Below are 25,447 nucleotides of genomic sequence, written 5' to 3'. Positions count from 1 at the left end.
CTGTTTCGTTATGTTACTTTCTTTTGAAATATCACAGCTCGTCAAACATTTGAAATCCAATTTATCGAAACTACACCGACAAGGTCAGTAGCAAAAAGTGCCTCAGCTTAATTTAGCAAATAAGCAACAAACGTGCGTGGCTAGGAGACAAACGCGAATCGAACAACGACCAAACTAAGCAGCGCACAACGTAGCTGCATTACTGTCGGCAGTGTCCGCGTCTGCATGTGCATTGGAGGTGTTTCGGTTAAACAAGAGTGGCATTGGAACCACACAATAGCAAAAGAAATGTTGAAACCTGTTTAACATGTAAAGGTGTGGTAATAATACAACGGTAACTACAGGGATAAGCCCATTAGTTTAAAATTACACAAAGACCTGTTTAACGGCACCATACTAGGGCCTGACAGACATTTAACGAGACGCAGGGTATAAACAACGTAGAAAAATACTTATGCACACATTCATCAGACTATCTTTATCAATTATCCTTATTAAATAAGAATAGACCATGTGCTAAATAATACACAATTGATGATTCTATCAGAACAAGTTTTTATCAATTGTTTTAAATTAGTATACATTGTAGTCGTTATATGTTGCTCCGGCTCGATTCATACATTTGTGTAATACAATGGGAAAATGACATTTCATGATATGGACTCATCAGTTTACATTGGCTTAATTGAATAAAAGCTATATGTCGTTAGATCAAAGTTTTGCCGATTTATATTTAGAAAGATAATGGGCCTAAAAGAGGTTGGACATGACCAGCAGATGACGCCTACATACATGTTTTACAGACATCTGTTGTGCTATATTAATGTATATCCGTCCGACAAGGTCCAATAGGGGAAATTAGTTCACGTAACTATAAAAACTGTGATGTCTCTTGATATTTGATAAACCAATCTAAACAGAACTTCCAAAAGAAGTTTACCCGGGTGTTTTTTAGCTAAAGATATATCACTATGCAAGAAAACACTCTCAAAAGCATCCCTTATGTACATGTGTATACCATGTTTGTCATTGATATGTATATATTATAAAACAAGCACACTTTCTTACAAATATGTGAACTCGTGCACTTAAGTGGAAAAGGTTGGTCCAGCGAATATTATTTGGAAAATGCAGTTTATGTATATGTAACCTTTCGAAATAACACTTAATGCATCAACTTTTGAGTTTGAATGTACATTCGTAAACAAATAAGTTCTGTGTATTTTTCTCACTTTGCATAGCTAATTCAACAACGTAAGTACTGACAATGATGTCTGAGATATGAAGTAATGTTATCTATTGTCATGTTTTATACCAATAGTTTTGTTAGGCAGGACCTGTCATATTGGTATTATCTAGATATTTTCTAATGCCATCACCAAATTATGTATAATATAACCCCTTGAAAATAATTTAGAAGCCAGGAAGGAGAAAATTACCATCATCATTAAGTTAAGTATATAGTCGAAGCTAAAGATTCATGTAGTTCCCAAAATGAGGATGTGTTACAACGATGAATGTCATCTTAATCGTTACACAGCAGTCAGAAAAGTAGAACGGTCTTTCCTGGATGATTGGAGGGGTTGGGGGGGGGGGGGGCAACCAGACTCCGTGTGCCTCCCATTGGTTCGTTTGCAATCAGCCAAAAAGGAAGTTCAATGTTTCGAATAAGACTAGCATCCTATCCAATATGAATCAGAACAGAACTGAACAGAGCAGAAATAACAGTTTATTAGACTGAAACAGCTGTACATCGTCTCAATACATAAAGTTAAGCATATATTGATGTCGCATGTGTATACATATGGTAAACTAAAGAAACAAAATACTGGTATACAAATAAAGTAAACTACATAATCAATAGGCAAAAGATAAAATAAAGATCATTGTTAGTGTTATTATTACTTCTTAACCTTGTAAATGAGGGAGATTATCATAACTAATTTACTTTCAGTTGTGCTATTAATAGTTGAATTGTTTAGAACAAATGCCTATTTCATATATAATAAGCTCGTTCTTATCACATAATGTCAGTAATTTATGGAACTTAAAGACAGATGGATACAATTGTATGATCGTTTTAAATAAGTTTTATCTAGTGGTAGACAACATCGACATCTACATCTAAAATGCAATACATCTTCCATGTATCATTTATTACTGCATAAACAATAACGTTCGTAACGTGGTATAGTATTATGTGTGAATTCTTCTTATTGAATTCCTAAAGAATGAACAAAAACTTTAACAAAAGTTTAACAAAAGTTTAACAAAGTATTAACGTATAATCCTTGGTACTAAATTTAAATGCATTATAACAGCATTTAAATTAACAGCATCGGGGTTGTCAAAAGTATGCAAACCCACAATCATTTAATATCTTATGAACATCCAATACCCAGTTAATATTGCCTTTATCATAATCATTAAGTGTCCGGTTATGCACAGATCGCAAAACAATAAAACAAATCAATAAAAACAAAACAATAGAAAAGGGTTATGACTTTCAAGTGCAGTATATTTATATGATTTTAAATAAAAATATAGTTTCCTTTGCAACAAAACATACTACATTTTTTCAAAATAATGAAAAACAAGTTCATCGACAAATGAATATAAAATATTTATGTCAATACATATCGATATAATTGGACTCATGCCTCTCACTTTTTTTGGTTTCCTCACTGATATCTATCATCAAATCAACTATTTCCGACCGTTCCGTTGTTAGGACTTCGTTATCTACTAAGATAGCAGTTGGTTTAAATTCTTCGCATGATTTTAATTCAATGTCAAAGATCGGCCAGGATTCCTTGTAACTCTTTACGACTTCGTTGAGACAAATTTTGAAATGAATGTCACTGATATCAACTTCCGTTATCGAATGGGCTTTAATAAGGAATTTCTTCAACATAAACGGTAAAAATCCTCCTGCGACTGTTGCTAAAAGCTTGTTTGTTGCTGTCACATTGTACGCGTCATCAAATGCCAGAACAACCAACAAAACGAAAAGTAAGAAAATAATGATAGATCCAAACTCTACAAAAGCGTATAAATACTTAAGTAGGATATCACCAGGCACATTGTAGTACGGCATTTTACACGAATCAAAGAAAAACCGGCTCGGGATCATTGGCTGATCTTTCCTTGTGAGAAAGAGTAATAGGTGAGATGTAGTCCATTGGGGTATACCGTCTTCCACTTCAATACTGAGTACCCCTTTTGGTGAAGTTTTGTTTTCAACTGTGTTGTCTTGTCCTTCATATGCTTCATTGGAAGTGAAGTCTTGAAGCGGCATTTTAAATGCCAGGTTTTCTTGTTTCTCTTCGCTTTTCCGTACTTCCTCTTCTATTTCTTCCTTCAGCAATCCAGCGACAACTGAATGCATCGTCTCATTGAATTTCAAGTACGTTTGGGTTACAGTTCCGAAACTGTCATTGGCGTAGAAAAATAAAAGTAGAATGAGAGAAACGTACGTTAATGTCAACGACGCATGCAAAACCAGGCCCATGAGCGTATACACAACTACTTCGACCAAAAAGGATATCAGTTCGGATATAAGAAAAACAACGGAACATAAGGAAATCAAACAAAGCATAATGGTCATAACTTGCACAGCTCTTTTTAAAGGTGATTTCATTATAAGTCTATCTTTGTCTAAAGATTCCATTGAAGAAAGAACATCAAACTCTAAGGCAGATCGTATGCGAAGTGAACACGCACATGATGAGAAGCAACTGACGTTTGGACAAAGATATACTGCAAACTGTGCCAATAACCTACACGCAATGTTCAGTGTCGGTACCATATAAAATGCAAGCAGGCTAAATATCAAAGGCACCGATAAAGGGATCACGACAAGTCCTACACATAGGCCAATACCACCAAAGGATGTACAAGGCTTCAAGAGGTTTTTAACTAACCAGCCAAATACATACATCTTTTCTCCATCAGCCATGTCACTGAAACACTTTCTCATGACAAATTGTAAACGTTCTTTGGCTCGTTTTCTAATGATGCCGTATGTGAGAGATTCAAATATCAGCAAGCAGTAGATTGCGAGGAATAAAACGTGAATCGGAGTAAGGTATAAGGTAACACTGCCTGGAAAATAGAATTCAAGGTTACGTTCATCTGCGTCAGTTTTTCTATCATTCAATTCCTCGTGTTCATATTCAAAATAAACATACATTCTTAATAACCAAGGAAGTGCTAAGCAGAATATGACCATCACTTTCATCACTTCCTTTAACAAACGATACCAGGAACAACTTTTCTTTGTACATGCCACTGCACTGCAGACATCAGCTTTACAACAGTCTTCCGCTGACGAACGGTATCGGATTTCACATCTCACGAAGGATTCGTACAATGCTTTAATTAGACTAACGGGTGCGTAATCTTCTGGAAGCAGCCTATCACTTTTCACGCGCAAAAGAAGTTTATCTATTATCAGTGTGTATGGAGCTTCCGGCCGAAGGCTACTGAGCGCGTCCTCAAACTTAGGCATGTGTTTTAATTTCTTCGAACTTATCGTTGTTATTTGTTTGGCATTGGCTTCTTGACTTTTGTACAAATCTGGAGTCCTGGTCCGGATTACTTTGAGTTCTCTTGGATCAATTTTATGCACAAATGGTTTTGCAAAGTTTCGTAGACGGTATAATGATTGTGGAACAAACCTCGGGCTGTATAGGGCGATCAGTATTTTAAGAACTGTTACAGAAACCATCAAAATTGTTAACCAGATGTCCGACTCTAGGTAATGACAAGTGAGATACGCGTTTGCACCGCGACTACAACAAATATATTTATATCTGGCAGTGCCCGAATCATTCAACACATGTAAGTTGCAAACATTTTCTGACGCCGCCATTTCGACTGCTTCTGTGATACTTTTGTTCTGAAAATCGTTCATCACAAGTTCACGAAGCAATGTTTCTACGTCTGTGAGTGACGTATTTTGTAAGCAATCTACAGGATGTTCCTGTATACGGACGTCAAGTGTGACCACTCCGAGTTCAAGTGTAGTAAGAGAAAGAATATCATAATCGTGGCGTAAGAGCAGCAATCCAGTTCCGTGGCGACCAGTTGTCCTTACCCAGTAAAGTAGTTTGTAGGCATCACTTTTGTTCTTCCCTTCCCATTTGTGATCACTATTGTCCAGTTTTAAATGGTATTTAATCAGCTTTGTTCCCGAGCTAATTGCGTCTTTTATGTCTGCCACCACCTTTTCATCTTTCGAAAATATTTGACATCGTACCGGTGCGTTTGTTGTGTTAGGAAAAATTGTAGACACATTGCCTTCTGGAAGAAGCTCCACTTCATGTAGCATTGAGATTAAAAGTAAAGTGTAAATAAAGCGGTGTTCTTTTACATCCATCTTTCTGGAAAAAGAGAACAATGACTTCAAAAACTCTCAATAAAAAGTGTCCATTCCTGTTGGAAAAGACCGTTCAAACCGATCGTAGTCCCATGCTCATTAGCCCAACAATCTAGATTGCGCTCATGTGCCTACCTTTTGTAATGCGATCATGTGTCTATCTTTTTCAATACGGCTATATGCCTACCTTTCGCAATGCGATCATGTATCCATCTTTCTCAATACGGTTATGTGCCTACCTTTCGCAATCCGATCATATGCCTACCTTGATTATTTGCCTACCATTTCCAATACGGTTATGTGCCTACCTTTTTCGATGAGATCATGTACCTACCTTTTTAGATGCAATCATGTACCTACCTTTCTAGATGCAATCATGTACCCACCTTTCTAGATGCAATCATGTACCTACCTTTCTAGATGCAATCATGTACCCACCTTTTTAGATGCAATCATGTACCTACCTTTCTAGATGCAATCATGTACCCACCTTTTTAGATGCAATCATGTACCCACCTTTTTCGATGCAATCATGTACCCACCTTTCTAGATGCAATCATGTACCCACCTTTTTAGATGCAATCATGTACCTACCTTTCTAGATGCAATCATGTACCCAACTTTCTAGATGCAATCATGTACCTACCTTTTTAGATGCAATCATGTACCCAACTTTCTAGATGCAATCATGTACCCAACTTTCTAGATGCAATCATGTACCTACCTTTTTAGATGCAATCATGTACCTACCTTTCTAGATGCAATCATGTACCCACCTTTTTCGATGCAATCATGTACCCACCTTTCTAGATGCAATCATGTACCCACCTTTTTAGATGCAATCATGTACCTACCTTTCTAGATGCAATCATGTGCCTACCTTTCTCAGTGCTATCATGTGCCCTCCTTTCTCAATACGCTTATGTGACTTCATTTCTGAATACGACTTTGTGCCAACATTTCTCAGTACGATTATGTGCCTACTTTCTCGATGAGATCAGTTGCCTACCTTTCTCGATGAGATCAGTTGCCTACCTTTCTCGATGAGATCATTAACCGATCTTTCTCGATAAAATCGTGTGTCTACCTTTCTCGATGAGATCATGAGCTTACCTTTCTCGAGGGAATCGTGTGTCTACCTTTCTCGATGCGATTATTTCCTACCTTTTTTGGTGTTTTTTACTCCGCATTGATAAAGTTTAGAAAACTTGAGAAATACTTCATTTTCATTCGACACAAAATATTTTTGTTCACTTAACATATTTAAGTATTGACACTTTTCGTTCATGTTAAGCACTTCCCATATTGTTTAATGTTACATAACAACCCTTACATATCGATCCCTCAGTGGTCCAGTGGTTCCTTTTCTTGGAATCAATGCAGCTGCGACACTAAATCTTTACTATTGCTTCTTTTTTTATTTTAGATTTTTGGTTTGTTTGTTTTGAATCCAGAAGTTTTAAAGTTTAATATTTCATAACTTTTATGTCATAGATTAAAGGTCTTTAGATATTGAGGTTACAACCTTAAAACTGCCGTTGAAAACACAGAGACTATCCCTGTTTGTTACAGCAACTTCAAACTTAAACTTTCAAACGCTGCAACATATATATGCCTTTTACTCCAACAATTTTAAGTGGCAGCACCGGATTAAATTTGTAAAGGAAAAACAACAAAACACTTAAACTGAACTTCGTTCAAGTGATGTATGGCCTTGTGGATATTTAGTTATGTGATGAAAATATGTCTCAAATATAGTTTGTTTACTAGATGAATTGTATGCCCCTCAAATTTAAAACTGAAGGTTAGAGTCACATTTCACCGCACCTCAAAATTACAATGCTTCGTTTTAAAACAACACAATCAACAAGTATTGCAAATACTTAACGAGTATATGGAATAAATAGCATTTTTGTAAACTAGGCAGAGCCATCCTTTCCAAACATTAACTAACCATTTGGAATGATTCAGTTTTTTTCCAACAACAATCATAGTTTTAGTGTGTCATTAAGTTAACCATGCTTAGATAGCGATTTACAAAATACATGTATACTCTCGGTGGATCACCGTACACAGGATTTAGTAGTCCTGGCGAGACGTAAACAACGCGATATGTCTACAACAGGAAGAATCAGACTTGAACCAGAATTATATAATGTATCGCCAGTCCGTTCGCCTATTTGTCCAGTATGTTGTTCTGACTGTGTCACATGTACAACACTAACTGCTTTTTCTAGGATATAAATGAAAATTCATAGAAACGTTAGCATAAACTACTCAGTTCATCAGATAAAAGGTCAAAGCCCACTTTGGGAGTATATGTAACTTATCCACTACTGTTTTTCTTAGATATATGTGACAAATGAGTGTTTTATAAAGTGTTAACTTTCAACACCCGTTTGCATTCAGGTTAAAGTGTACCTGTGTCCCTGCTGTGTCGAGGCAACAATGTAACCATTCACCATGGATTGATTCCCAACCAAACAATTAAAGTAAAACGCATCTATTTGAAAGTGACCCTTCAGACATGGAATATTTTGCTCACATGATATTGATTTGATAAGCCAGTTCTGGCAAAAGTTTGATTTTGCATTTAAGAACTTCATTTAAAGATGCACTCTTTCTCCCAAATAAGACTTACAACAATTCATGCTTTTGTTTTAATATTGCAAAACGGATGAATAAATGTCGAAAACAATGGTTCTTACGAAGGAAACCAAGTTTAATTTGAAAACAATGCGCATAAACATTCTACCTTACGGGACTAAAGTAGACCACAGTTTATCTTTTAGCACTCGTCAATCATTTAATATGTTTGCGTATTCAGCTATTAAAACACAGTTATAATCTTATAATCAGTAATTAAAATTTTCCATAAATGCATTATTTAGTTAATTATCAAAGGTTTATATGTCAAAATTGATGTTTTACAAGTGTTTGTATTGATTTTGAATAAGAGTCTTTAAGATTAGTTATTGTTGTTTCTTTCCACGGCGATATTCAACATATCAGGGATAAACATTCCTGATAACCACTTGTGCTAGTAATTATAACAGGTATTATCGCATCTACAGATGACGTAAAATCTTTATACAGCTTAATTGACGAAAGAAGTCAAATGGTATCACAAAGACGATGCACATGGAACCTATAGTTTGTGCCTTGTTAGTGGGGTGAATTATCTAAATTCGGCGTAGTTTAAAATCCACTATTTTAAAATAATGGTTTCATGTAGTTTATACTCATCATGCATCACCCAACCAGGGCAAACGATGGCGAGAATTGCATCGTCATGTTCTGACATTGCCAGTAAAGTGAAACCGCACTCCAATTTCAGACGTTATATTTTTTTCTCAAAAATAGATAAGATTAGAATGCCAAATATCAACCCAGTGATTAGAATATCCTTGTCAATACCACAACTATCACCAATACATATAACGTCTATGCACCGTACAGTTTCTGCGTTAAAATATCTATACTCAGAACATTACAACTGCGAATTTAAACGAGAAATTCTGGAATGTTACTTAGTCGTTCTTAAAATGCCCTGTATCAGAGGAACTTGACTATCAGATAAAGAAACTCCTCGATTCTTGATTATGTTTTTTAACGTTAACAACCCAAATTTTATTAAAACCTGTCTTCTTCAGTAGGCTATCTACTTCACCACTAGTTGTGGTGTAATGTTTTAAAGTCATGCACCACAGTTGTGTTGATGTCTGTACACTTGGACATGTTTATACTCGATATACTGATACTTCATTGTATCAAACTTAACATACTTACAACGAAAACAGGTAAAACCCTTACTGTAACTGGGAAAATGACAATGCTTACGTCTCATAAGGGCTACTATATCCGATGTACGGTGATCCACCGGTATATGTGTCTATAGCTATAATAAGTAAAGGCAGTGTATTTAGGTAAAATAATGTAAATACTACTCAAATTCGTATACTAATATAAGCAATTATTATAAAAACGGCAAAACTTTCTTGCCTTCGCAATCTGTATTTCAGTCATAACACAACGTCATTTAGCAGTCAAAAAATATAGATATTACATGCCTGATGGGGTGTTAGTAAAATCGTCACCTTGAAGAAATATTGTCGACGGGCGAAGCAATAAAAGGGAACAATACGTTGTTAATACAAAATGAAATTTAAAACCAAGAAAAACTTTCAATTATCAATTTATCACAATGAACAAGAGAACGTTTTCGTCTGTAACTTCAAGGAACTAAAATATCAATGAACGCGCACGCCAATCGTAATAACTCGGCCATCTCCGGCAGGCTTCGATTCAATTCCTGAAGGATACTGGCCGAGGTGTTCCGATTGTGCGCACGCGTGCTGTGTCAGGTAATTTCCGTGTATTTACGTACCGGGGGACAGTATTTATTTACCTCTGGACATAAGTATATTTTGACAGTACCGATATCTACCGATACGGTATGGGAACTTTTGCACTGAGGAGGTAATTGAGGTATAATAATATTTAATACAATATTGTCTGTAAATAATAAACAAACACTTACAATTGTCATTGTTAACACACTATATCCTTAAATTGTTTATACATCGGGTATGTAAATGGGAATAAATTACAATACAAATTTAACGCATATAAACAATATCTTTGTGGTCACAATAAACAATGGCCATCTAGAGGAAACTGGTCATTATCACAAGCTGTCATTAGGCCACAACAAATTGATCATTTGTTCGTCGGATTTGCCGCACATAAAATTCGAAAAACGAAAACAAAAAACAAAAAACTTTTTTTTGCGCCCGCACATATTATTTTGCCGCGCGAATTTTTTTTTTGTATACTTCTCAATTTCCCCTATTTTCTGAATTTCTTTTACTTAAAATTTAAACCTGCAATGTCGACTTCGTCTTTTTTGAAGGTATTTCTATGCTTTACATTCTTCGCGAGCAAAGTTTCCTCGTGTCAGGACAAAATCAGGTCCGGGTAACCGCAAAACAGCTGATATATGTGGACAGTCTTTTTTAACGGGCATATTTTGCAGGATGCACCGTTGTATTCATTTCCGGTATTAATTTTCAGTTTACTAGTAAGGTGGAGGTTATATGGGAGACGTTTTCTCATTATTCAATGATAGAGGGGATTCAAAAATGGATAATGTCGTAAAATGACTTATTTGCTACATAATGGTTTAAAGCTGTCTATGGGTATAAAATAACTATATGGGAAGCAGTTTTGATATATCTTGGCCGTAATTACTAATATGATTACTATATTGAAACGAAGTGTTGACTATATGGGAGTCAGTTTTGGTAAAAAAGAAAATCCTTACTATATGGGAACCAGTTTTGGTAACTCAACGAATATATAATCATATAACATAAGACAGTTGATAAAAAGGATTCAGTGTTTGTTAAATGCAATTTATGGGTATATAATTACTATAAGAGAGTCAGTTTTGGTTAAATGCATTTTATGGGTATACAATTACTATATGGGAGTCAATTACTATAAGGGAGTCAGTTTTGGTGAACTGCAATTTATGGGTATACAATTACTATATGGGAGTCAGTTTTGGTTAACTGCAATTTATGGGTATACAATTACTATATGGGAGTCAGTTTTGGTTAACTGCAATTTATGGGTATACGATTACTATATGGGAGTCAGTTTTGGTGAACTGCAATTTATGGGTATACAATTACTATATGGGAGTCAGTTTTGGTTAACTGCAATTTATGGGTATACAATTACTATATGGGAGTCAGTTTTGGTTAACTGCAATTTATGGGTATACGATTACTATATGGGAGTCAGTTTTGGTGAACTGCAATTTATGGTTATACAATTACTATATGGGAGTCAGTTTTGGTGAACTGCAATTTATGAGTATACGATTACTATAAGGGGGTCAGTTTTGGTTAACTGCAATTTATGAGTATACGATTACTATAAGGGAGTCAGTATTGGTTAACTGCAATTTATGAGTATACGATTACTATAAGGGAGTCAGTTTTGGTTAACTGCAATTTATATGTATACGATTACTATATGGGAGTCAGTTTTGGTTAACTGCAATTTATGGGTATACAATTACTATATGGGAGTCAGTTTTGGTTAACTGCAATTTATATGTATACGATTACTATATGGGAGTCAGTTTTGGTTAACTGCAATTTATGGGTATACAATTACTATAAGGGAGTCAGTTTTGGTTAACTGCAATTTATGGGTATACAATTGTATACCCATAAATTGCAGTTCACCAAAAATGACTCCCTTATAGTAATTGTATACCTGTAAATTGCATTAAAAACCAAAACTGACTCCCATATAGTAATTGTATACCCATAAATTGCAGTTCACCAAAACTGGCTCCCATATAGCAATCGTATACCCATAAATTGCAGTTCACCAAAACTGACTCCCATATAGTAATCGTATACATATAAATTGCAGTTAACCAAAACTGACTCCCATATAGTAATTAAAGACCCATAAATTGCATTTAACCAAAACTGACTCCCATATAGTAATTGTATACCCATTAATTGCATTTATCCAAAACTGACTCCCATATAGTAATCGTATACCCATAAATTGCATTTAACCAAAACTGAATCAACTGTCTGGTGTAATATGACTTTATAATATTTTTTGAGTTATCAAAACTGAATCCCATATAGTATAGAGACTATACGGGGGTCATTTGAAAGTCATTTTCATTTTTTGTTTATTTATTTTTTATAAAATCTTTAGCCTAATTGAAGTGTGCAATTGACTAAAATGGTTCAAGTTTCGGTTTATCGCCTTATCTGCCAAAATATATAATTGGATACAATTTGGATAACTATAACCTTTGTTATCAAATGAAGGCATTTAGTTTAAAGTAAGAGCATATTCAATAATTATAACTCCACAACAGCCATCGTACTATTATAATATTAACTATAGCAGTCCTATCGGAAAGTGATTGCAAATACCGGGTACCGGTAACCGTGCTTTTGCACCGCCCTTCAGAACGATTTACGTTAACCAAAATCGAATCCCCTAAATATTCGATTTCGTTTCCCATATAACACATACCTACTAGTAATAAAGTTTTCGTAACGTAAAATACACGTTTTAAGTGAAAATCAGTGTCATAGTCAATGGATTATAGTCTTCAGTAAACAATAGCAGTTTCACTGCGTCGAAGGCAATAATTATCTATATGTGTTTTAATAATTCATTGTTTTGTACTCAAAATTTAGTGGTAAATAATAACTAAATCTGATTTTGAGTGCAAAACTTCTATTCAAATACACGCCGGACACACGACTTACAACCATTGAACATGTTCTCGTGAGTTTGTTTTTTTTAATTCTAAAATGCATTTCTCAGTATTCATATACTCAAGTGTTATTAGCTAAAGAACTTCAGCGAACACGTTATATATTACCTTTTTGGAAGTGTTTAATGTGTTGTAAACATAAAAAAATATCAACATTAAAGTTATGGAAGCCAGAACTAAAGTGTTATCAACAGATAAAAAAGTAGGACTTGTAAATGTTTTAGAAACAGTCTGTATTTACACATACAGTATTATAATAACATCAGTAAAACCAGAAAATACAACCTTTTATAAATATAATGACTGTTTTAATTTTCTAAATTCTTTGTTCTTATGCACCATTCAATTGTAGTACGGAATGAATACAATAGTTTTTCTTTTTGGTCTTCGAATAATTGCATGCTACTGTGAGGAATGCTGTCTTTACAATTGTATCCACAATTAAATTGCTGATGCAATGAATGTTTATAGTAAAGCACTGGATCTTATTGCATTTGTTAAATATTGAGACAGATTAACATGTGATACAATCAAAACCTTTTAATTATAACTGAGAACCTTTTTTTTGCAATTAAAAAGCATTTATTATCATAGTTGTATGATAAATTTGGTAAGAATTATATATACATTTTATTTTTTTTAATTTTTCGCTTTTCGCTCGCCTCTGATTTGCCTTAAATTAAAAAAAAAGTTTGTTTTTTTTCGCTCGCTCGCTCCTACTTTTTTTTGGCAAAATCCGTAGAACAAATGATCAATTTGTTGTGGCCTTATGTTGTTTTATGTAGTCCAAGGCACTTCTCATCAGTTCCGGTATTTATGAGTTAAAGTTGTTAAACAGGACAATAATACAGATGAATATCTATAAGTATGTACATCACTCTGCACTGTTATTCTAGATAATAAATAATGATTATATTATATTTCAACGTCAAAAACAAAAATAAAGAAGTAGACGAAGAAGTAGAAGAAGAAGAAGAAGAAGAAGAAGAAGAAGAAGAAGAAGAAGAAAGAGAAGAAAGTATATTCAATCATTATAACAAACAATACATGTATGAAGTAGGTCAATTTTATGAAATATGCATTGTCTTATTATCTGAACCTTCTATTCATATTTACTGCACAATTCTCAATGATTTTTAAGCAATTTAGCATGTATATCAGACCTTTACGTATAGGTGCGTGCGTGCGTGCGTGCGTGCGTGCGTTCGACCGTACGTACGACACCATCATGACTTATTAGAAAGGGAAATGGTGAAACTTTTCATCGTTACTATACCACGTAAAAATTAGTCTAATATATTTTATGGATAAATGTTGTTTAAGTATTCATGTAACTGCAAAGTGGAAATAGTAGTTTATTTAAAGGTCTTATCTTTAACAAACCCCAGTTGATCATTTTGGCCTTATTTTATTTATTTTTTAATATTGTTAAATGTTATGCTTATGCTTTTGTTATACTACCAAATATACACTGCATGAATTGAATCGAATCAAGCAAAACAAAATAAATAGTGATAGTACTTTTCATTGTTAGTCGACTAGTCGAGGCAAAAATTTCATGATAAAGAACATGCATGTATGTGTATTGATATAATCAAGTCTGGAATCCAGTGTGTTCTTTCCTTATTAGATTGTTTTTTAAACAAACTGTTCGAGTATAATTAAAAGACATCCTGATTTGAAGGGAACTCTTGGCAACAAATTGTGTTTACCACTTGTAAATTACGTTCAATCAAGATAACTCCTAAATGGCAATAGGAATATGGATGTTGCAAGGATAATGTCGTGGAATAATACTTAAGGTTAACAGACAATGAAAGAGAGTCAGACCAGTTACATTATCTCTGAAACTGCTCGAGACTCTTAAACATATACTCAAAGATTCATTGAGGCAAATATATACATTACACGATGTACATTTATGCTTTACATGTATAATATACAGCTGTAAAAAACATTTTAAGCAGTACAGCAGTATAGCACATGTACAGTACAAGGACAACATTCCTTCACAAGCTCCGTTTACAACTGAAAAACATGCAATGGTACATAATGAATGGCTAAGGTTATACAGTACCTTATTATGTTTTTCATTGGATAACTTTACTTAATATATGGTTCTGAAGCGAGTGTAAGTGAATTACGATGTATTCGTACATGGTTCTCTGTAAAAAAACATAAGCATTGTATCATTCTCATCTTACTTTGTTGGCATGATTCTTTGTACGCAAAATCTTTATAAATTGTGCGATTTGCCGCTACCACGAAATCAATGTTCAGCACATTATGTTTACAGTAGGACAATAACATGAATAGGAAAGTAGTCATTATTAATGTTATAATGCCACCCTTAAAAGAAGTTAGGCTAAAAAAATCACTTGTCTGTCTGTTCGTCGGTAGACCAGCCCTTGTCCGCTTGATAACAAGAGAAATCTTGGGGTTAAGAGTGGTTGGTCATGACCAGCAGATGACGACTTTGTGGTCAGGAGGTAAATGCCACGGTTGTGATGAACTTAGCACAAAAAGTTTATACAAAAAATGTTCTCAAACTTGAAAGTGAAGTTTGCCTTCATTACCTGAAGATGATCCCTTTTGAGTTTTACTGAGACCTTGAAGTCGAAAACCTTGCCAGGTAAATATAGAGATAATTCTAAATCATACGGTCCTCAGGCTTGAATTAACATATCGAGTATCACTTCAATTGACCTTAAACAGTTTCTGTATTATTAACATTGCCATTATTCTTATCTATATATCTACCATATGTAATATGCCCAAACGTGTAGGCATATTGGTCATAACCTTAAATTACTCAACAGACATGTAATGCGAAATGACAAACTGGCTGCCATTTGGGGAGTGGGGGATACATGTTTTACAGACATATCTTGTGCTCTAATGTATATCCTTCCGAAAAGGGTAAAATTGGGCATTTGTCATGCACGTGTCTGTGACAGCCCTTACTTCTCTTAAAATTAGATACACAAATTTAGAAAGCACTTACGAAAGAAAGTTATCTGGTGCATATTCTATAAATATGTGTATATTATCAGCTTCAAGTTTTAAATCAATTTTGTTGTTAATCAATTCTTGAACTGGCATTTGGGTATTTTCTAGGTGTTTTGTTATGTAATCATAAAATTACGTGTAATATACCCATTGACTATTGATTTAACTTGAAATGAGTTATCTTCATCATTAAATAAAGTTAATAGGCTATGAAACAATGATGAATATTATCACAAACGTAACACAATCGACATAAGAGAAGAGATGAGTAAGGGGGTGGAGGTGGACCAGGCTCGTTATGTGCGTCACCTTGTTCGGTTACGATCAGCCACAAAGGGGGCTCAAAGACTTGTCGTAAATTATCATCCTATACAATGATAAACAGAATGGTTCTATCGAATAAGCATAATCATCTTTTATTTCTTATTATTTCCGAACGATCATTATGATTTATAAATGTTTATTGTAAAAGAAACATGTAAATAAAGTGTTATGATATATCAACAAAATCTAAATTACCAACACAAAAACCGCCCTATAGAAAAAATAGAAACAAGGAAGCATATAAAATTGCTTATAGGAAAAGGAATTAAATGTTGTGATTTAAACGTTATATGTGTGTACCTGTGCATAAACTTTAGTTAAAATGAACGACAGTCAAGGTTAACCATTTGTTTGAAAAATATTTACCCTCTGCAAAGGGAAATGTGCTCTCACCTTGTCTAAATTCAAGATGTTTATTCTTCTGCGAAATTAAAAAAAAAAGAGTTATGACCAGGGGCTGATTTCTCGAAAATTCCTAAGCCTAACAGACTTAAGTAGTTTATTCTGATTTGCAAAATTTCTTGCTTTAACCTGATAAATTAACTGAGTTTTCCGTGATAATCAGATAAATAACTTCAATTAACTATAAAAATACTTTCAAAAAAAGTAAATATTTCACAAATTATAGAAGAGCAAAAATAGTGAGCTTAGCTTAATCGTGATATAAAGTAGTTTCGAGAAATCGGCCTCAGTGCAGTAGAAAATGACTGTAGTAAATAAATCAAGATTTTCGAAAGCTAAACATTTTCAATTTTCAAAAAAGCAGCTCACAGTTTCCTTTGCAACAAAACATTGATTATGACAGTAAAATATTTCTGTTAACATAACTCGAAGTGAATCATTGTAAGATTATATACCATACACGATACATTTGTTCTTACAAAAGCACATGAATGCGCACGGTGATGGGTAAGTGTTTATACATCAATCGAAACCATATGCATCACATTTCGATATAATTAGATCCATGACTCTCCCCTTGTTTTGCTTCTTCACTGATATCAATGATCAAATCAAATCTTTCGGATCGTTCCGTTGTTTGTACTTCGTTATCAGCTACTGTAGCAATTGGTTTTAAATCCTTAGGATTTCGTTCGCATGAGGTTAATTCAATGTCAAAGATCGGCCAGTATTCCTTATAATTTTTAACGACTTCATTGAGACACATTTTAAAATGAATGTCACTGGTATCAACTTCTGAAATTGAATGGGCTTTAATAAGGAATTTCTTTAACATAAAAGGTATGAATCCACCTGCGACTGTTGCTAGAAGCTTGTTTGTTGCTGAAACGTTGTACGCGTCACCAAATGCCAGAACAACCACCAAAACAAAAAGTAAGAAAATAATGACAGATCCAAACTCTACAGCAGCGTGTAAATACTTGAGTAAGATATCACCAGGCACATTGTAGTACGGCATTTTACACGAATCAAAGTAAAACCGGCTCGGGATCATTGGCTGATCCTTCCTTGTGAGAAAGAGTAATATGTGAGATGTAGTCCATTGGGGTATACCGTCTTTCACTTCAATATTGTGTCCCCCTTTTGCTGAAGTTTTGTTTTCAATTCTGTTGTCTTGTCCTTCATATGCTTCATTCGAAGTAAAATCTTGAAGCGGCATCCTAAAGGCCAGGTTTTCTTGTTTCTCTTCACTTTTCCGTACCTCCTTTTCTATTTCTTCTTTCAGCAATACAGTGACAACTGAATGCATCGTCTCATTGAATTTCAAGTACGTTTGGGTTACCGTTCCAAAACTGTCATTTGCGTAGAAAAATAAAATTAAAATGAGGGAAACGTACGTTAATGTCAACGACGCATGCAAAACCAGGCCCATGAGCGTATACACAACTACTTCAACCAAAAAGGATATCAGTTCGGATATAAGAAAAACAACGGAACATAAGGAAATCAAACAAAGCATAATGGTCATAACTTGCACAGCTCTTTTTAAAGGTGATTTCATTATAAGTCTATCTTTGTCTAAAGATTCCATTGAAGAAAGAACATCAAATTCTAAGGCAGATCGTATGCGTTTTGAACACGCCCATGAAGAGAAGCAGCTGACATTCGGACAAAGATATACTGCAAACTGTGCCAATAATCTGCACGCAATGTTCAGTGTCGGTACCATATAAAATGCAAGCAGGCTAAATATCAAAGGCACCGATAAAGGGATCACGACAAGTCCTACACATAGGCCAATACCACCAAAGGATGTACAAGGCTTCAGGAGGTTTTTAACTAACCAGCCAAATACATACATCTTTTCTCCATCAGCCATGTCACTGAAACACTTTCTCATGACAAATTTGAAACGCTCTTTGGCTCGTTTTCTAATGATGCCGTATGTGAGAGATTCAAATATCAGCAAGCAGTAGATTGCGAGGAATAAAACGTGAATCGGAGTAAGGTATAAGGTAACACTGCCTGGAAAATAGAATTCAAGGTTTCGCTCATTTGCATCAGTCTTTCTGTCATTCAATTCCTCATGTTCATACTCAAAATAAACATACATTCTTAACAGCCAAGGAAGTGCCAAGAAAAATATGATCACTGCTTTCATCATTTCCTTCAACAAACGATACCAGGAACAACTTTTCTTCGTACATGTTATGGCACTGCATACGTCAACGTTACAACAGTCTTCGACTGACGAACGATTACGGATTTCACATTTCACGAAGGATTCGTACAATGCTTTTATAAGACCTACTGGTGCGTAATCTTCTGGAAGCAGCCTATCACTCTTCACGCGCAAAAGGAGTTTTTCAAACGTCAGTGTGTATGGAGCCTCCGGACGAAGGCTTCTAAGCATGTCCTCAAACTTAGGCATATATTTAAATTTCTTAGACTTTATCGTTGTAATTTGTTCACCATTTGCGTCTGCAATTTTATACAAATCCGGAGTCCTGGTCCGAACTACTTTAATTTTCATGGGATCAATTGTATGCACAAATGGTTTTGCAAAATTTCGTAGACGGTATAATGATTGTGGAACAAATCTCGGACTGTATAAGGCAATCAGTATTTTAAGAACTGTTATAGAAACCATTAAAATGGTAAACCAGATGTCCGACTCCAAGAAATCGCAAGTGAGAATCGAGTTTGCACCGCGACTACAACAAATGTATTTATATCTGGCCGTACCCGAATCATTAAACACATGCAAGTTGCAAACATTTTCAGACGCCGCCATCTCGATTGCTTCTCCGGTGCTTTTGTTCTGAAAATCATTCATCACAAGTTCACGAAATAAAGTTTCTATGCCTGTGAGTGACGTATTTTGTAAGCAATCTGCAGGATGTTCCTGTATACGGACATCAAATGTGACCACTCCGAGTTCAAGTGTAGTAAGAGAAAGAATATCATAATCGTGGCGTAAGAGCAGCAATCCAGTTCCGTGGCGACCAGTTGTCCTTACCCAATATAATAGTTTGTAGGCATCACTTTTGTTTTTCCCTTCCCATTTGTTATCATCATTGTCTAGTTTTAAATGATACTTAATCATCTTCGTTCCCGAGTCAAGTGCGTCTTTTATGTCTGCCGCGACTTTTTCATCTTTCGAATATATTTGACACAGTACCGGTGCGTTTGTTGTGTTAGGAAAAACTGTAGAGACATTGCCTTCTGGAAGAAGCTCCACTCCATGCAGTAATGAGATTAGAAATAACGTGCGAATAAGGCGGTGTTCTTTCCAATCCATCTTTCTGAAAAGAAGAGAACAATAACTCTCAATTAAAAGTGTCAGTTCATGTTGGAAAGACCATTCAAACCGATTGCAGTCACATGCTCATTATCCCAACAATCTAGATTGCGATCATGATCCTACCTTTCTCAATGCGACCATGTTCCTACCTTTTTCGATGCGATTATCTTCCTAGCTACTTGATGCGATCATGTGCCTACCTTTCTCACTGCAATCATGTAATTAGCTTATCATTCTCTATGCGTAAATGTTCGTACCTATTCTGGTTCGCTCATTTGCCTATCTTTTCCGGGGCGATTACTCGTCTACCTGAAATGAATCAATCATGTTTCTACCTTTCTCGGTGCCATCATATACCTACGTTTTCTGGTGCGATCATGTGCCTTACTTTCTCGATGCCACCATATTCCTATATTTTATGGTGAAATCATGTGCCTATCTTTCTCGATGCCACAATATTCCTACATTTTCTTGTGCAATCATGTGCCTACCTTTCTCGATGCCACCATATTCCTACATTTTCTGACGCAATCATGTGCCTACCTTTCTCGATGCCACCGTATTCCAACGTTTTCTGGTGCGATCATTTGCCTACCTTTCTCGATGCCACCATATTCCTACATTTTCTGGTGCGATCATTTGCCTTCCTTTCTCGATACCACCATATTCCTACATTTTCTGGTGCAATCATGTGCCTACCTTTCTCGATGCCACCATATTCCTACATTTTCTGGTGCAATCATGTTCTTACCTTTCTCGATGCCACCATATTCCTACGTTTTCTGGTGAAATCACGTGCCTACCTTTCTCGGTGCAACCATATTCCTACATTTCCAGGTGCAATCATGTGCCTGCCTTTCTCGATACCACCATATTCCTACATTTTCTGGTGCAATCATGTACCTACCTTTCTCGATGCCACCATATTCCTACGTTTTCTGGTGAAATCATATTTCTTCCTTTCTCGATGCCACCATATTCCTACATTTTCTGGTGCAATCATTTGCCTACCTTTCTCGATGCCACCATATTCCTACATTTTCAGGTGCAATCATGTACCTACCATTCTCGATGCCACCATATTCCTACGTTTTCTGGTGAAATCATGTTTCTTCCTTTCTCGATGCCACCATATTCCTACATTTTCTGGTGCAATCATTTGCTTAACTCCTTGATGCCAACGTATTCCTTCATTTTCTTGTGCAATCATTTGCTTAACTCCTTGATGCCACCGTATTCCTTCATTTTCTGGTGCGATCATTTGCCTACCTTTCTCGATGTCAACATATTCCTACGTTTTCTGGTGCGATCATGTGCCTACCTTTCTCGGTGCCACCATATTCCTACATTTTCTGGTGTTATCATGTGCCTACCTTTCTCGATGCCACCATATTCCTACATTTTCTGGTGCGATCATTTGCCTACCGTTCTCGATGCCACCATATTCCTACATTTTCTGGTGCAATCACGTGGCTACCTTTGTCGATGCCACAATATTCCTACATTTTCTGGTGCGATCATTTGCCTACCTTTCTCGATGCCACCATATTCCTACATTTTCTGGTGCAATCATTTTCCTACCTTTCTCGATGCCACCATATTCCTATATTTTCTGGTGCGATCATTTGCCTACCTTTCTCGATGCCACCATATTCCTACATTTTCTGGTGCAATCATGTGCCTACCTTTCTCGATGCCATCATATTCCTACATTTTCTGGTGCAATCATTTGCCATCCTTTCTCGATGCCACCATATTCCTACATTTTCTGGTGCAATCATGTTCCTACCTTTCTCGATGCCACCATATTCCTACGTTTTCTGGTGAAATCACGTGCCTACCTTTCTCGGTGCCACCATATTCTTACATTTCCAGGTGCAATCATGTGCCTACCTTTCTCGATGCCACCATATTCCTACATTTTCAGGTGAAACCATGTACCTACCTTTCTCGATGCCACCATATTCCCACATTTTCTGGTGCAATCATGTGCCTACCTTTCTCGATGCCACCATATTCCCACATTTTCTGGTGCAATCATGTGCCTACCTTTCTCGATGCCACCATATTCCTACATTTTCTGGTGCAATCATGTGCCTACCTTTCTCGATGCCATCATATTCCTACATTTTCTGGTGCAATCATTTGCCATCCTTTCTCGATGCCACCATATTCCTACATTTTCTGGTGCAATCATGTTCCTACCTTTCTCGATGCCACCATATTCCTACGTTTTCTGGTGAAATCACGTGCCTACCTTTCTCGGTGCCACCATATTCTTACATTTCCAGGTGCAATCATGTGCCTACCTTTCTCGATGCCACCATATTCCTACATTTTCAGGTGAAACCATGTACCTACCTTTCTCGATGCCACCATATTCCCACATTTTCTGGTGCAATCATGTGCCTACCTTTCTCGATGCCACCATATTCCCACATTTTCTGGTGCAATCATGTGCCTACCTTTCTCGATGCCACCATATTCCCACATTTTCTGGTGAAACCATGTACCTACCTTTCTCGATGCCACCATATTCCTACATTTTCTGGTGCAATCATGTGCCTACCTTTCTCGATGCCACCATATTCCTACATTTTCTGGTACAATCATTTGCCTACCTTTCTCGATGCCACCATAATACTACATTTTCTGGTACAATCATGTCCCTACCATTCGCGATGCGATCATTTGGTTAACTTTATCCCTGCAATCATTTACCTACATTTATCGATGAGATCATGTGCCAACCTTTCACAATGCAATTTCTTCTTATTTTTCTCGGTGCTATCTAGTTCCTACCATTCTCGATGCCATCATGTGCCTACACTTTCAGTTACTACTATGTGCCTACCTATATTGGTGCAATTGTGGCCTACCCTTTTCGATGTTATCATGTTCCTACCCTTCTCGATGCGATAATGTGCCTACTTTTCTCGATGCCATCATGTGCTTACATTTTCTGTTGCTATAATGTTTCTACCTTTATTGGTGCAATTATGTTTCTACCTTTCTCGATGCGATCATGTGCCTACTTTTACTGTACGATCATGTTTCTACTATAACCGATGCGACCATGTGCATACAATTATTGATGCGATCATGTGGCTATCTTTCTCAGTGTGGGCATGTGCCTACCTTTGTCGATGCAGTCATGTGTCTACCTGTTCTGGTCCGATCATGTTTCTACTATTACCGATGCATGTTCATATTATTATTGATGCGGTCATGTGTCTACCTGTTCTGGTCCGATCATGTTTCTACTATTACCGATGCATGTTCATATTATTATTGATGCGATCATGTGTCTACCTTTCTTATTGTGGGCATGTGCTTACCTTTGTCGATGCGGTCATGTGTCTACCTTTCTTATTGTGGGCATGTGCCTACCTTTGTCGATGCGGTCATGTGTCTACCTTTCTTATTGTGGGCATGTGCCTACCTTTGACGATGCGGTCATGTGTCTACCTTTCTTATTGTGGGCATGTGCCTACCTTTGTCGATGCGGTCATGTGTCTACCTTTCTTATTGTGGGCATGTGCCTACCTTTGTCGATGCGGTCATGTGTCTACCTTTCTTATTGTGGGCATGTGCCTACCTTTGACGATGCGGTCATGTGTCTACCTTTCTTATTGTGGGCATGTGCCTACCTTTGTCGATGCGGTCATGTGTCTACCTTTCTTATTGTGGGCATGTGCCTACCTTTGTCGATGCGGTCATGTGTCTACCTTTCTTATTGTGGGCATGTGCCTACCTTTGTCGATGCGGTCATGTGTCTACCTTTCTTATTGTGGGCATGTGCCTACCTTTGTCGATGCAGTCATGTGTCTATCTGTTCTGGTCCGATCATGTTTCTACTATTACCGATGCATGTTCATATTATTATTGATGCGATCATGTGTCTACCTTTCTTATTGTGGGCATGTGCTTACCTTTGTCGATGCGGTCATGTGTCTACCTTTCTTATTGTGGGCATGTGCCTACCTTTGTCGATGCGGTCATGTGTCTACCTTTCTTATTGTGGGCATGTGCCTACCTTTGTCGATGCGGTCATGTGTCTACCTTTCTTATTGTGGGCATGTGCTTACCTTTGTCGATGCGGTCATGTGTCTACCTTTCTTATTGTGGGCATGTGCCTACCTTTGACGATGCGGTCATGTGTCTACCTTTCTTATTGTGGGCATGTGCCTACCTTTGTCGATGCAGTCATGTGTCTATCTGTTCTGGTCCGATCATGTTTCTACTATTACCGATGCATGTTCATATTATTATTGATGCGATCATGTGTCTACCTTTCTTATTGTGGGCATGTGCTTACCTTTGTCGATGCGATCATGTGTCTACCTTTCTTATTGTGGGCATGTGCTTACCTTTGTCGATGCGGTCATGTGTCTACCTTTCTTATTGTGGGCATGTGCCTACCTTTGTCGATGCGGTCATGTGTCTACCTTTCTTATTGTGGGCATGTGCCTACCTTTGTCGATGCGGTCATGTGTCTACCTTTCTTATTGTGGGCATGTGCTTACCTTTGTCGATGCGGTCATGTGTCTACCTTTCTTATTGTGGGCATGTGCCTACCTTTGACGATGCGGTCATGTGTCTACCTTTCTTATTGTGGGCATGTGCTTACCTTTGTCGATGCAGTCATGTGTCTATCTGTTCTGGTCCGATCATGTTTCTACTATTACCGATGCATGTTCATATTATTATTGATGCGATCATGTGGCTATCTTTCTCAGTGTGGGCATGTGCTTACCTTTGTCGATGCAGTCATGTGTCTATCTGTTCTGGTCCGATCATGTTTCTACTATTACCGATGCATGTTCATATTATTATTGATGCGATCATGTGTCTACCTTTCTCATTGTGGGCATGTGCTTACCTTTGTCGATGCAGTCATGTGTCTATCTGTTCTGGTGCGAGAACGTGCCAACCTTTCTTGAGACAATCATTATCTTACCTTTCTCATTTCATCATGTGCCTCCATTATCTGTAGCTAGTATAGGTCTTTCCCGATGTTTAAGTCGTATTTATAGTAGTTCCAGTGACTTATAAAAGTTTTTAATGTTTTTAGTTGACGAAAAACACAAATAATGACCAAACCTCAATTTCTTTATACACTGCTCAGCGATATCCAATGGCCACATAAGAATAAATGTTACACCACTCAAATTAAGTATCAAGCTGCTGTTTGCCGTCAGCTTGAGAAGCCTAAACATGTAAACGCTGATTATTAACATAGAAATCAGAGAACAACAAGGTGTTTTGTCCATCAGTAGTATATATATATAGTTAAAATGGTTTTGTCGGATTTACTTTAAATATTATACACTATTTTAAAAGCCAATCTGAAAACTAATAGAGAATATCGCTCTATAATGGCAAATGTATAAACTTGGAAACAATCAAGGTAATATTTAGAAGTCATTTTTTTTCAAAAGCAGTCTTTACAACGGAATAACAAAGGACATAACACATCATCCTTACATCAGTAGGGAAGCGCTGTCATAATATTAAAAGCGATTAACGTTATCTCAACAGTGTTTTGTAGCAAGCTGCAGCTGCTGCACATATGGCACAAACAATTATTTATTCGCTTATCAGCGCTATTCAATAACATTTTACCTTTCTGCGGTCATTTTAATTGTTTCCAGACTAACATATCCAAATCTTAAGCAAGAATATACACAGGTAAGCCTTACCT

The 25,447-nt window shown here is 36.4% G+C and overlaps 2 protein-coding genes across 8 annotated transcripts; both read right to left on the bottom strand.

Moving 5' to 3' along the window:
- Window positions 1–1,715: 1,715 nt before the first annotated feature.
- On the bottom strand, window positions 1,716–10,024 carry LOC128232206 (uncharacterized). Of its 5 annotated transcripts, none has more exons than XM_052945623.1 (2): window positions 9,921–10,024; window positions 1,716–5,384 (listed from the first exon to the last, which is right to left on the bottom strand). In XM_052945623.1, the coding sequence occupies exon 2, from the start codon at window positions 5,378–5,380 to the stop codon at window positions 2,630–2,632; it is 2,751 nt and encodes a 916-aa protein (XP_052801583.1). In that variant the 5' UTR covers window positions 5,381–5,384; window positions 9,921–10,024; the 3' UTR covers window positions 1,716–2,629. The 5 variants fall into 5 exon arrangements, with proteins under 5 accessions (XP_052801583.1, XP_052801581.1, XP_052801580.1 ...); XM_052945621.1 differs by lacking the exon at window positions 9,921–10,024 and adding an exon at window positions 6,906–7,023; XM_052945620.1 differs by lacking the exon at window positions 9,921–10,024 and adding an exon at window positions 6,714–6,993.
- Window positions 10,025–16,162: 6,138 nt separating this feature from the next.
- Window positions 16,163–25,437, bottom strand: LOC128231250 (uncharacterized). Of its 3 annotated transcripts, none has more exons than XM_052943811.1 (2): window positions 25,369–25,417; window positions 16,163–19,744 (listed from the first exon to the last, which is right to left on the bottom strand). In XM_052943811.1, exons 1-2 carry the CDS (start codon window positions 25,380–25,382, stop codon window positions 16,981–16,983), a joined length of 2,778 nt encoding a protein of 925 aa, XP_052799771.1. In that variant the 5' UTR covers window positions 25,383–25,417; the 3' UTR covers window positions 16,163–16,980. The 3 variants fall into 3 exon arrangements, with proteins under 3 accessions (XP_052799771.1, XP_052799772.1, XP_052799773.1); XM_052943812.1 differs by having other exon boundaries at window positions 16,164–19,744; window positions 25,231–25,437; XM_052943813.1 differs by lacking the exon at window positions 25,369–25,417 and adding an exon at window positions 24,704–24,819 and having other exon boundaries at window positions 16,164–19,744.
- Between the last annotated feature and the right edge of the window lie 10 nt (window positions 25,438–25,447).

Source organism: Mya arenaria, chromosome 4 (genome assembly GCF_026914265.1).
Source record: "Mya arenaria isolate MELC-2E11 chromosome 4, ASM2691426v1".
NCBI classification, from domain to species: domain Eukaryota; kingdom Metazoa; phylum Mollusca; class Bivalvia; order Myida; family Myidae; genus Mya; species Mya arenaria.
This window is presented reverse-complemented; position numbering and strand designations above follow the sequence as displayed.